A 14,565-nucleotide genomic window follows, 5' to 3' on the forward strand; every position below is an offset into this window, starting at 1 on the left:
GATGCTTTTAAGTTTTGGAAAAAATACACTCATGACCATTCAAGTTTAAACCGGTTTTCGATCAGATTCAATCTTCATCTTCTTCTTCACCAATTTCCTCTTCCAATCCATCTTTAAAAAATAAATTTGTTTTTCCAATATAAACATGTAAATAAAGAAAAATCCAACATAAAGTCAATAAAAATAAATGAGTTGTTCAGCCCATTTTTAATATACTATAAGATGATTTTTGCACAAACTAGTTCTAGAATTTGTTTGTGATTTTATAGGTTTCAAGAATGATTTTTTTATGGATTTCAAGAAAGATTTTTGTTTTTATGAGTTTCAAGAAGAATTTATCCATCCATCTTCACCGATCTCCAATCACAATTGAAAAGAGTTTAGGGTTCCAAGTTATATGTTTTCCCTTCTTCCAACAACACAAATTAAAATTTTCATCTTCAACCTTCATCTTCTTCATCATAAACTTAAAAAAAAGTACAATAAATCAAAATTCAAAAACAAAGCAAATCTAAAGCTAAACCTTTAAATATTTAGAAATCTTAAAATGAATCTTGGTCTATGCAACAATAGGTTTGTAGTGGAGGATGATGAAGAGAAAGAATGACTAATATCATTCAAAAAAATATAACTTAAATGATCAATTTAAAAAAAAAAATATAAAGGACCAATTTAGGAAATGAGTCAAACTTGAAGGAGGAGAATGGATTCATTTTTCTTGGTTGGAAGAATTCTAAGAACCTTTTTGAATCATTTTAAAAATTAATTAAAAAATTATTTTTTATTTTGTCACATCAACTTGGAGCGAACCCAAAATAAGTCCTAAACGTCTATATTTAATTAAACTATTTTAATTAAATCCAAATTATTAATTAAATTAAATCATATTTAATTAAATTAATTATCAACCCGTATTTATATAATCAAATCATATTCAATTTAATAAATTATAAATATATTAATATATTAAATCATATTTAATACAATTAATATCTAATTAAATCAAATCTTATTTAATTTAATCATTTGTTCTGTTGTACACTATGTTGTGACCCTTATAGTCTCCCACTAAAATAGTAATAATATTAAATACAATATATTATTTATTGATAATTTGTTATCATATGCATATTTTTCTTTTTTTTTTTTTAAGCTTTAATTATCTTATTTCACCTTAGTTATTAGTTAATTTTAAGCGTTATTTGATATAATTTATTAACTTTAGTTCTTAAATATAAGGATGTGTTTTAGTTTTTTAATTCTTTGAAAGACACGTATATTTAGAGTAAGTTGATTTACGATTGCACAAATCATCCACCACCTATTGGTTATCCATTTAGAAAATAACATGATAGAAGCCAAGAGAGACCACCAGGTGAATGGCTTATAAAAGACCTCAAAATTAACAATTTAGCGTGTATGCCGATTGTAACACCCCGTTTTTCAAAGCGAGGGCATATTTTTTTTTTTTCAAAAGTAATTAAAAACGAACAAAGAATTAAATCAGGAAATGCCTTTGGATAAATAATTGAGTCATTATAATTTACAAGCAGCGGAAAAGTTTCTCCAATTACAAATCCAAAACATTTACACAACATCAAATGGTACATGGAACCCATCCAAAGATGATGTCAAACTGATAATATTAGTAAAAGTACAGTTTTCCAACTAAAAATACTCCCAACCAAAAAGAAGGACCCCTAGTCCCTATACACCATCCTAATCTGATCATCCTGCCAAAAAGCTATACACCCTGAGTATCTCCACGCGCCCCGTGAGATCCTCCTAATGTAACTGCAATCACGCGTTCCCATCTCCATTCCCGTCCGTAGGGTACGAACCGGTAGGACCGTCCTGACTCTCATTTGAGGGCAAAGCCCAGATTTCCACAATAATTGTAAAGGGTCACCAACCAGAAAATAACAGTTAACACATAGCAATTAAGTTTTTAAATGCTCAAAACGACTTTTCAACTAAGCATGAGTTCCTATACATCATCCTAATCTGATCATCCTACCAAAAAGCTATACACCCTGAGTATCTCCACGCGCCCCGTGAGATCCTCCTAATGTAACTGCAATCACGCGTTCCCATCTCCATTCCCGTCCGTAGGGTACGAACCGGTAGGACCGTCCTGACTCTCATCTGAGGGCAAAGCCCAGATTTCCACAATAATTGTAAAGGGTCACCAACCGAAATTAACAGATAACACATAACATTTAAGTTTTAAATGCACAAAATAACCTTTCAACTAAGCATGCACCTTAAAAGGATTTTCCATATGCTAAAAGTTCATATAATGCTTGCCAATTAACAATGAACTCAAAATGAAGTTCTCAAACCATCAAGTAATACATAACTGACCAAAGCATTGATAAATCAATTGAGCAATCGATTATCTAACTCAAAATGAGGACTTTTGCTGAGCCAATCGATTGCCAAATCGATTTGGTCAGTTCTGCTGAGTTTTTGCATGACCAAATCGATTTCTAAGTCGATTTTGTCAGTTCTGATGAGTCCCTGTGTTGCCAAATCGATTTCCAAATCGATTTTGGCAGTTTTGCTGAGTTCCTGCCTCTCTGCCAATCGATTTCCAAATCGATTTCTTAAAAGATTTTGAAAGATATATTTATACAATCGATTGGCAAATCGATTAGGTTAAAATAGTGAACTTCCTGCAACTCATCCAATCGATTGGGAAATCGATTTCCCTGATCGTTTTTCCAAAAATTCATGCATTTACTCAAGTCATTCCTAATCAAGTTCACAACCTAACACTTAGCAATTCCTACACGATTACCACGGCAATTGGGATCTCGATAACCATCATACTTACACACAACAATCAACACATAACACTTAGCATTTTCAACGCAATTACCACAACGACTCAAATTCAAATCACTTAATCATAAAACTCAAATCAACCACGACTCGCGTGCCAAGCACCCTAATGCAATGCGTATATGCCAAAATGCATGGACTCGGAATTCCAAACCAAAACCCTCCTCGAAGGGCCGTAAATCATAATTGTACCGCCTATCGCAGGCCAAAGTACCAATTACCGAGGTGCCACCTATCACGGGTCAGCACGATTTACTAAAATGCGTAAATCATAAACGTACCACCTATCACGGGTCAGTACAGTTTACCGAGGTGTCACCTATCACGGGTCAACACGATTTACTAAAAGAAAAAGCGGGAATCGTAAATGTACCACCTATCACGGGTCAGTACAGTTTACCAAGGTGTCACCTATCACGGGTCAACACGATTTACTAAAATGTAAATCGCAAACGTACAACCTATCACGGGTCCGTACAGTTTACCAAGGTGTCACCTATCACGGGTCAACACGAATTACTAAATAGTAAATCGTAAACGTACCACCTATCACGGGTCAGTACAGTTTACCAAGGTGTCACCTATCACGGGTCGACACAATTTACCAAATGAAATGCATGAGCATACACAGACTCCATTCACAACAATCGTTAAGCAAATGCAGATATTAAAAGATTCCCCATTTTTAATACCCATTTAACTTAAACGACTTTCAAACAACATTAAATAAATAAGTCATTAAGAGATTCCCCGTTCTTAATACCGATTTATCTTAATGATTTTCAAAACAAAACGTTAAGCAAACAGTCATATTAAGAGATTCCCCTTCTTAACGCCCAGTTAACTTAAACGGTTTTTCTTTAAAACAAAATATTAAGTAACCGAGACATTAAGAGATTCCCCATTCTTAACGCTCAGTTAACTTAAACGGTTTTCAAAACAAAATATTAAGTAACCGAGACATTAAGAGATTCCCCATTCTCAACGCCCAGTTAACTTAAACATTTTCCTCAAATGCACATTAAGTAAACCGAGGTATTAAAAGATTCCCCATTTTTAATACTCGTTTACTCTAATGGTTTTTTTAATTCCACAGAAACAAACTCAATCATGCCCTCACATTCAAACCATAATTCACAACAACCACCCCAATTAACAAACATCAAGTATGGACACGCCAAATACAACGAACACAAATCAAAGCCAACATAACACCCAGATACATCAAATTTCATTTACTCATAATCATACACAATGACATTCAAATTCATTTACCACGAAACATTCATCATTATAAACAAAACCTAACTCTAAGGTTTTACCCATAACGCACTAGTTTCATTTTTCCCCAAATCGATACATTTAACCCTAACAAATTCCTTCCCACACAACCACAGATAAGTCCCTAATGCAAACTAGAAGTTTGGAATGAGCCATTACCTCAACGTTAGCTTTAACGGGCGTTTCCGGTACCGCGAGTAATTCCGGTAAAATCTCCGCTCGCAACGCCGCTTCCAAATTAGTTCACTAGCACCGTAGCGTGGTGGTGAGCAACTTTCCCTTCTATCTCTTCGAGAAATGAGGTTTGGATCTAGAAGAAACGGAGGGGTTTGTGTTTGGATCTCAAAACCGTTTTTCTTCGTTTTCGAATCAAAGAGGAAGAGTGGAGTTGCGAAAACCTTGATCTAACTCTAACCCAATCTTGGGTCACTAGCTTTGAAGAAAAGGAAGCAACGAAAACGAAAAATGGAGAAGGATGGAATTTTGGGTTTTTCTCGCGTGAGGTTCAGAGGAAGGAGATGGAAATTTGGAAATTTCCTTCCTTTCTTTTTCTTTCCTTTGTTTTTCCTTTCTTCCTTTTTCCTTCCTTCCTTTATATACTATTTTCTTTTCCTTTTCCTTCCTTCTAGTTTTCCTTTCTTTTTCCCTCCAAACAAACATATATAAATATAATAAATATAACTTAACAAATATCTCAAAATCTAGATATTTGTTAAATTACCGTTTCACCCGAAACGCATTAAATTCTCCGTAAAGGATTCACCGCAGTTAATTTCAATTTATTTATCGACGAGAAATTTTAATTGGCATCGAAATATCTTTTTGATTATAAAACTCCAAAATATTATTAACTTTGGCTTAAAAGCCTCCGAGCCAAAATCCAAAATACGCCAAAAATACATAAATGGTACTTTAAAATTATGGGTCTTACACCGATCCAACACAGTATGAGCCATAAAGCAAAATTATTAGATGGGATTTTTTCAAAATTTAATAAATAAATTATTAACATTTTATTTAATAACTAAAGAAACTTTCTTTAGCATAATTAATGATATTTTCAAATCTATTTTCTCTATATTTTTTTTTAAAATAAAATAAGATATTTCAACGGTTCTATGGCAACATCAAGAACTCATGCAATTTTTTTCATATTTTAGTTGAAGAAGAAAATAGTGTGTATGTACCACTTCAATAACTCATGCTAACATTATGTTCGCTAATTGTCTCATGATTTCTCAATTTATAACTAATATTTGTCATTAAGCAATGTACTTTTCTCAATTTATAACTAACTAGATTATGGTCCGCGCGTTGCGCGGATATTAATTAATTAATTTTATAAGTTTTATAAGTAATATTTTATGTATTATAAATATAGTTATCTTATAATATTACTTTATTGATTTGTAATAATTGAATATGATTAGAAAAATTAAAATGAGGGAAAATCATGTTAATCACAATCATCTAATTTAATTTTTAATTTTTTTTATAAAATTCGTATGTTAATTTATTATATAGGATAATTGTTTGACTCATTGTACTTTGATTGTTAATTTATTTTTCAACATATAATGGCATTTGTATTTATTTGACGAAATAAAACGTAAAATACAAACAAAAAAAATGTAAAAATTTATAAATATGATTTACTATTTAATATTTTTTATTTTAAAAAAATCTTAATGTTGAATTATATTGTAGCGTAGTCTAAATTTATTAGTTTTATTATTATGATATTTTAATTGCGAGCATGATAAGTTGTTGTAAAAAAAATTATTGAATATATTTCATCAAAAGTTTGTAAAAAAAATAAGTTGTTGTGGCATCGGAGTCTATTTTAAATATATATAATAGATGATAAATTTTAATAATTGGAAGTAACTTTTTTAATAATTTTTCACATATTCGTATTTTATGATTATTTTTAATAAATTTATGTATTTTCTGTCAAATATAATATATATATTTTTATTTTATAAAATCTTACTAAAAAAATGGATTGACATTAATGAGTAATTTAATTTTTAACGTATAAAGTCATTACTCACCATAAGTGAAATAATAAAATTGTTCATAAAAAGGAAGATTAAATAAAGAACATTTATGTCGATATTTATGAGTGATTAGGTCGGTTTTTTTTTATGAATTTAATTATTAATGATATAAATTATTACCATTGGTAAATGACTAATAATGTTATAAAATAATATTATAAAATAGTTTATAAATTTATTATAAAATAACTTATAAAATAATTTGATAATAATATAAATTATAAATTATAAATTATCATCAAATTGTAAAATAATTTTATAAGTTTTATAAGTAATATTTTATGTATTATAAATATAGTTAACTAATAATATTACTTTATTGATTTATAATAATTGAATATGATTAGAAAAATTATTGATTTGTAAAATAAATTTATAATTTTTATAAGTAATACTTTATGTAATATAAATATAGTTATCTTATAATATTAATTTATTGATTTGTAATAATTGAATATGATTAGGAAAATTAAAATGAGAGAAAATCATGTTTATCATAGTCATCTAATTTAATTTTTAAAATATTTTATAAAATTTGTATGATAACTTATTATATAAGATAATTGTTTGACTCATTGTACTTTGATTGTTAATTTATTTTTCAAACATATAATGGTATTTGTATTTATTTGACGAAATAAAATGTAAAATACAAACCCAAAAATAAGATGTAAAAATTTATAAATATGATTTACTATTTAATATTTTTTTATTTTAAAAAAATGTTAATGTTGAATTATATTGTAGCGTAGTCTAAATTTATTTGTTTTATTATTATGATGTTTTAATTGCGAGCATGAGAAATTGTTGTAAAAAAAATTATTGAATATATTTCATCAAAATTTTGTAATAAAAAATAAGTTGTTGTGGCATCGGGAGTCTATTTTAAATATATATAATAGACGATAGATTTTAATAATTTGAAGTAACTTTTTTAATAATTTTTCATATATTCATATTTTATGATTATTTTTAATAAATTTATCTGTCAAATAGAATGTATATTTTTATTTTATAAAGTGTTACTAAAAAAATCGATTGACATTAATGAGTAATTTAATTTTTAACGTATAAAATCATTACTCACAATAAATGAAATAATATAATTGTTCATAAAAGAAAGATTAAATAAAGAACATTTATTTTGATATTTATGAGTGATTATGTGGGTTTTTTTATATTGAATTTAATGACTAATAATATAAATTATTACCATTGGTAAATGACTAATAATATTATAAAATATTTTATAAATTTATTATAAAATAACTTATAAAATAAATAGTTTGTGCAATTGAATTATAGTTATGTTGATATGTACCAAAAATAAATTTTATTAAAAAATAATTTAATTTTATGCAATACTTAAATTTTCATTTATTTTTTAACATTCAAATTATCATTATAATAAGAAAAATTAAAATAAAAAATAGAATTCAATTATAAATATATAATTTAATTGATAAAAATTTAGTGTTAACATATTTTTTCAAAACACATATATATAGTAAATTTTTGTTCATTATATTTTTTAATATATTCATATATTATAATTTTAAATAAATTTGTGTATTTTAATAATTGGAAGTAATTTTTTTAATAAATTTTCATATATTCTTATTTTATGATTATTTTCATAAATTTATAAATTAGTGATTGAGAGGAGGATTGAAGGAGATTAGGCATTGAGAACATGATTGAGAGGGGAGAAAAGAGGAAAGGTCCACATCAGTTTTTTGGTTGACGTGAGAAATATTTGTATAGGTGGATGAAATAGAATGAGGTGGCATTCGTAAATTAGGTGAAATTCGGAAGTCTGTTTTAAATATATATAATAGATTTAAATATATATAATAGATTGTTACAAATTGCAATTTAGATAAACTGTTTGTGTTTGAAAGTTAGCATCATTGTAACTTCTTTACAATGATCTTTTCCATACCGACCAATATCACGAATCAATCATTAGTCCATTTAAGGCACTCATGGGTACTCTTGCTAGTGATCTAGTGGCAGAGCACTAAAATCAATTGGGTATTTTGCTCATTATGCTAGAAGCATATGTTGAAATTTAGTCAAAATATATTTGAAAAAATATTTGCAATCTCACAAAGATAAACAGTTGTAGAAGGTTCTTGAAGATGATCTATATCTTATAAGAGTTCTTAGGCAAAAAAATATTCAGTTTTTGTACTCTTATTTTTCTTTTGTGCTCTTTGTAATTGTGGATAGTGTATACTATTTCTTTGCACTCCATAGTCCATACTTCAAGGAAAAAAATGATTTTTAAACATCCAAATTTTGATATCAAATACTATGTCTTTTGTTTTATATTTTTAAAATACATGCAAATCGTAGAAAATAAGAAAGAGATAAATAAACGCATTAAAGTGGGGAAAAGGGAATGAAAAACCTCATTTGTATAAAGCATATAGTTGTTATGATAGTTATAACATAAATTCTTGCCTAATAGTAATACTCATTGTGTCCTACTCAGGATCAGATTTGTCAAAAAAAAAAATTATACCAAAATAAATGTTACAATCTAATTTTATTTGACTTTTTTTTAATTATATTCTTTAATTAATATTATTTTTATACCAAAATAAATGCCATTATACTTCATTTTGTACTTATGATAGTAATTAACACATCAATATATATTTTGTTACAAAAATTAACACATCAATACTTAATAAGAATAATTATACAAAATTACTATTTTTATTTTATTTTATGATTTTTTAATACATAAAATCAACAAATCTAACATTCATTGTAATAACATTCATTGTGAGACACGAATAATATCCGCTATTCTATGAAGAGAACAATGCAATAATAACTACTCCATTGTTAAGGTGCACATTAAGAAATATTTCATTGATATAAAATATAATTTCACCTTTGGTCTAAAATACCCTTATTTAGACCACAATTGATAATCCACTGTAAAAACATCTTGAAAACTATCATAGTCATCTTTATTTTATTAAATTAAGTAATTATGCAATACTCAATTGGAAAAGGTCTCCATTGTTAAAGACAATACTTAGAAGAACTGATCTCTACAATTGTGCAAAGAAGATGCAACAATTTACCAACAAAAAGAGATATAACTAGGAAAAGTAATAAACATTGAATTTTTGAAATTTCATAGTTTTGAATTGGATTTGGAGGGAGAAGTTAAGATTCCCAAATCCCAATGCAAGCAGCAGACAGTATTTTTCCACTGCAATATAAATGCTTCAGAGAGACAATATCAAAATAAAAGAGAAATAAAATGCAAATAGAAGAAGCCTTTACTCTTTGAACAAGAGCATGTACCAAACAGGATTATCAAATGTGGCATCACCTATTATTAACCTATACCATTTATGATGATATAACTTAAAATCACAAAAAAAAAATATGTCAATTTAGACGGCACACTAAACTGCAGAGTTTTGATGGGATCTAGTGTATTAGTAAAGCGTGTAGTGAAACGCATAAAAGCCTACCACAAAAGCATCAACACAAGTCCGTTCATTCACCAACCGCGCTTTGTCAGAAAATCTTTAGTTCTCTTTCTCATGCGGGTGAAGACAATAACTACACAAGCCAAGATCCATGGAGAGAAGTTCATAGAAGAAAAGTTTAATTTTTTCATCCATTCGGGAGTATCCCTCGAAACTATTACGATCATGAGGGTTATTAGTGCAACACCAATCAAGATCCTGGTAACTGGTTGAACTAGTGAGTCCTGCAAAAGAAAACTCAGTATATTAGGTGCTTACATCCTACAGCAGTTTTTAGGACAAGAGATTATTGGTAAAAATTCTGAAGAAAAAAATTCAACCCAATTACAAAATATTCTAGAGTACAGAGCACAATTTGATACTACCATTCTTAATTTGTCCCAAATCCTGAAAGCTGATAATCTTCATTTTATTATTTAAATTATAAGAGTTCATTGAACACTTGTCTGGTTGTCCCTATACTCCTGATAAGAAATACTTCCAAGACAAACATAGTTTGATAGTTTCTAGTGATAATGTGATTATGCATAAAAAAATATTCTAGATGATTTAAGAAATGCTCAGCTTATATGAAGCAAACATAAATGTATCTTTGATTCTTCAATCAAGTGACACTAAGCAGAATTTGCAAGAAAATCAGGATGAAGAAGAAGAGGTGAAAGAACTTTTAAGAATTCGAAGTGGAAAAAGGTCTGCAACTAAGGCGACTTTGCTGGATGACATGAAGAGTGCAAATGCCACAGGCCACATCGATTTTCTTTTTCTTTTTGTCAGAAAACCAGAACAAAATATCCAAATGGGAAAAGCTAAGAAGCAAATAAGTAAATAAGCATAAATTTATTGTCATAAGGAAGCAAGAGCATGAACCGTTTTGTACATAACTCAATTCTTTTGAGGGAATGGAATTCGTTTAAAAGTATTGAAATTGTCTCAGTGGCTGTTGGAAAATATGGTCCTCGTTTAAAGGTTGCAAGCTATCATGAGATGAGTTCAATTCTTAAAATAAAAAGTTGGTATATACAAAGGATTTGCGAAGGGCCAAGAGGAGGAACAGGTGCAATGTGGATGCTCAAATTAAGTCAGATGCTTGGACAGATAGGAAGAACAAGACCCCGATAGCAATAAAGCAAAGAGTGACAGTGACTCCAAAAAGTGAAAGTTCATTTCTTAAAATTTTTATTCCATCACAATTTATCCATGTCAGAAGTACTAATGCAAATGCTAAAGGTAGATTGGAAGTTAGTCTCAGCCAAAATCTCTTATATTCCATCTTTATTAGTGATAATAATGTTTCTTCTGATGGTGAAGGGTTTGGGTTCATACGGACATGCAGATGAATGGATGGTAACTAATATTGGGTTGGTATGAAGAAAACAACAACTCAAGATTTTGTAAGTTGTGACATCTGTCAGAGACACAAACATGCAGCTACTTCTCCTAGTGCTGCAACTGATTCCTATTCCTACATGCATTTTGTAGGATTTACCTATGGATTCGTATAAGCTTTTCCCATGGTGTGTTTGGATTGGTGGTATAAGATGGTACGAAGTGGAATGAATAGGAAAAAGTTAGTTTTTTAAAAAAATTGATGTTATATCAAAGGTAAGCGCCTCAAAGGGTTTGTTTGACGTTACGGGTTTTAGATAAAAGAATAAGAAGAAATATAATTATGGTGTAATATGACTGATAATGACTATAAAAAGACTAAACACTAATCCCTAGGGATGGATATAAGACTCCTAATTCTATATAAATAGGAAAATTGTGAAACAAATCATTATAATAACAAAATAATATGAAACTCAATCTTAGTTGATAATCTATAATACTCTAAGATTAAGATTAGAAACTGAGCTTATGAGATAAACTACGATACTCTAACATATTATCAAGATATTCACTACGGTGAATCACTTCATAGGTGGCTGGCCGTGGACCAGTTCTTAAAAGTCAGCCAAAGCTCTAACGAAGATCCACAACACTTTTGAAAGTATAAGTTATCAACTCTCGAAGTTTTTACAGGTGAAACAATGACTTAATTAATGTCAGTTCAATAAAAATAAATAAAATATAATATATGCCCAAAACTCAACTCATCGAACCAACACAATCAGGTCACCGTCTAAACCATAAAAACGAGGAGGGTCGTCAATTTATACATCTTAGAAGTATTGCTGTTTGTCATTAGAGTTTTGAATGGCATCAATCAAGTATTGAATTATAGAATTTGGCTATCAAGATATCCTAAGATACTTTCTAATAAAACAGAAAGAAATAAAAAAACAGACCTTAGGTTCACCATCAAGGTAAACAACAGCACCATCCCTATAACTCAAAAGAGACCTTCCATTTCTAGGGTGAAACCTAACAGGAACACCACGAAGACGCGTTTGATGATTGAAAGCGAAGATGGATTTAAGTCCGTGTTTATCGAGTAGTTCCCTGACCTCTAATTGGTCCTGTTCATAACCTCCCAACGCAGATTTGAAAACCACAACAGGTCCTTTACCTTGACGGAATAAATGGATCTCTACTTCTGGTATCTTTCTTTCAACGACGTCGTTTTCGTTTTCCACTTCCTCGATTTCTCCTCCTATCAATGGTGATATCTCGTCTTCCATAGTTTCGGTCATGCTCTCTCTACGCAAATGTTCGTTTTCAACTTGTGCTGGTATGGTATCGTTTTCTTTAACGACACACTCAGTTTTATCATTTATTTCCTCTAAATAAATAGATTCCTCTTATTAGTATTAACCTATTCGGACATCTATTGACTTTTTTTATTATGACAATAATGTGTTTATAAATTTGTTTATTTTTATTTTTGTTAGCGAAAATAACTTGGGTGGAAGTTATAAAAGTAAAATATGTAATTGAATAGTTTTTAAAAGAAAAAAATTGCTTAAGGTAAAAATAATAATAAAATAAGCCATACCAAAAAACTTATTCCCTTTATTAATAAATTTAATAATTATTATTATGATTATTATAAAAAGAGAAAATAGATAATATCAGAAATTTTACTATGGACCGTTTTGAAAGTTGGTCTACTAGTGCATAAAGTCATACGAAATTTTAATGACAATGGAGGAAACTTTTCAAATATCTAATTTAATGACTCTAGTCGTCTTTACTATTGAAACAATTATATAATTGATGTTGGTTTAAAATAAGATGAGATTTGAGATATACATTCATCTTTATTTTTATTTTTATCTTTTATAAATAATCACATTGGTTGAGTAATTGTCACGGTCATAAAAATCAAGAGAACCATAAAATTAAATTATACTTTTGAAGAGTGTCTTCGATTGTCGTTAAATTTTTAGTAACTTTTAAACATTAATCCACTATAGACTATTTATCATGGTGATCTACCATAACATCAAGTTGTACGATGTGCATAAATAAGATTACATTTACAGAAGTTAGCTCCTCAGATAAATCTTAAAAATATTAGATTTTGACTTCCAATTAGAGAATACTTTGAACAATCCATCAACGTTGTACAAAATCTTAATCTTAATGACAATCGACGAAATTTTTCAAATATATAATTTAGGCACATGCAGTCATTTAACTTAATTTCAAATAATATTTTAGTTCTTTATTTTTTTTTCCTTTTCTGATTTGATCATTTATTTAATTTTATTGCAAAAATTCAAAAATATAAAATGAAAATATGAGTTATAAATTTGATAAAATTTGCATTATATTGAAAATGATAATTAATTTTATGAGTTTGATTTGAAAATTTTGATGAATTTTTGTAAAAAAAAAAGGAAAATATTGTTAACATTTTAAAACATAAAAGATCAAATTATTTACTTAAAATTAAATAAATGACCAAATCAGAAGAAAAAAAGATAAATAAGTGAAATATTATCTGAAATTAAGTTAAAAGAACGTATGAACAATTATGTTTATAATTTAATGGCTCTACTCGTCTTTACGATTGAGACAATTATATAATTGTTGTTGGTTTAAGACAAGTTGATAATCCACTATAGACCATTTATCACAGTGACTACCATAACATTAAGTTGCACGATGTGCATAAATAATATTACATTTACATAAGTAGCTCTTGAAATAAATATTTGAAAGATTAGTTTTTGGCTTCTAATTAGAGAATACTATGAACAACCAAATAACACTGTACCAATTTATACCAAATTCAAAGGTTAACCCTCAAATCAAACCTACACAACAAAACACTATGTTTATACCAAATTCAAAGGTTAACACTCAAGTTCAAGCTAAGGAGAAAACACATTGTTGCAATCTTTTCATAACCTAGTAGAAGTTAAAAAAAAATTTGGTACTTAATTCATATATACAAGATTCAACTCTCACGAAAATAAAAAACTCACAAACTAACCAATAAAAAACTCATGAGTGGCAATTATGGTCAACCCAGTTCTCTGATCAAGTTTGAATCCGGTGAAAAAACAAGACCATTACATATTATAGTCTAATGATCATGTCAACATTTACCACATAAGTATTTGAAACAATAAAGTATAATGAGAGTATGATAAAAGTTTGTTGGTTTGAAATTATGATCATTGGTGCAAATATTTATATACATAAAAGATGAACTTGATACAAAAAAAACTAACTTGTTAAAAAAAATGACTATTTTGTTAATAAATAAACGAATAATATGTAATTTTTGTGTAATTTAAAAGATTGCGAGATATATTACGTCTTTCTTAATTTTTAAAATAGTATGTGTTTGATTTGAAGTAAATGGAGAGGAGAGGAGATAACATTTTAGATCAAGTGTGTTTGATTTAACGAGAGAGGAAAGGGAAATATTTTAATCGAAAGGAGGAGAGAGAAAGGGAGAGACTTGAATG

General features: G+C 28.5%; 1 protein-coding gene across 1 annotated transcript; it reads right to left on the reverse strand.

Moving 5' to 3' along the window:
* Nucleotides 1-9,447: 9,447 nt before the first annotated feature.
* LOC101498334 (uncharacterized) lies at nucleotides 9,448-12,420 on the reverse strand. The gene is made up of 2 exons (XM_004489848.4): nucleotides 11,992-12,420; nucleotides 9,448-9,927 (listed from the first exon to the last, which is right to left on the reverse strand). The coding sequence occupies exons 1-2, from the start codon at nucleotides 12,334-12,336 to the stop codon at nucleotides 9,715-9,717; spliced, it is 558 nt and encodes a 185-aa protein (XP_004489905.1). The 5' UTR covers nucleotides 12,337-12,420; the 3' UTR covers nucleotides 9,448-9,714.
* Between the last annotated feature and the right edge of the window lie 2,145 nt (nucleotides 12,421-14,565).

The sequence above is a fragment of the Cicer arietinum genome, chromosome 2 (genome assembly GCF_000331145.2).
Source record: "Cicer arietinum cultivar CDC Frontier isolate Library 1 chromosome 2, Cicar.CDCFrontier_v2.0, whole genome shotgun sequence".
Classification (NCBI taxonomy): domain Eukaryota; kingdom Viridiplantae; phylum Streptophyta; class Magnoliopsida; order Fabales; family Fabaceae; genus Cicer; species Cicer arietinum.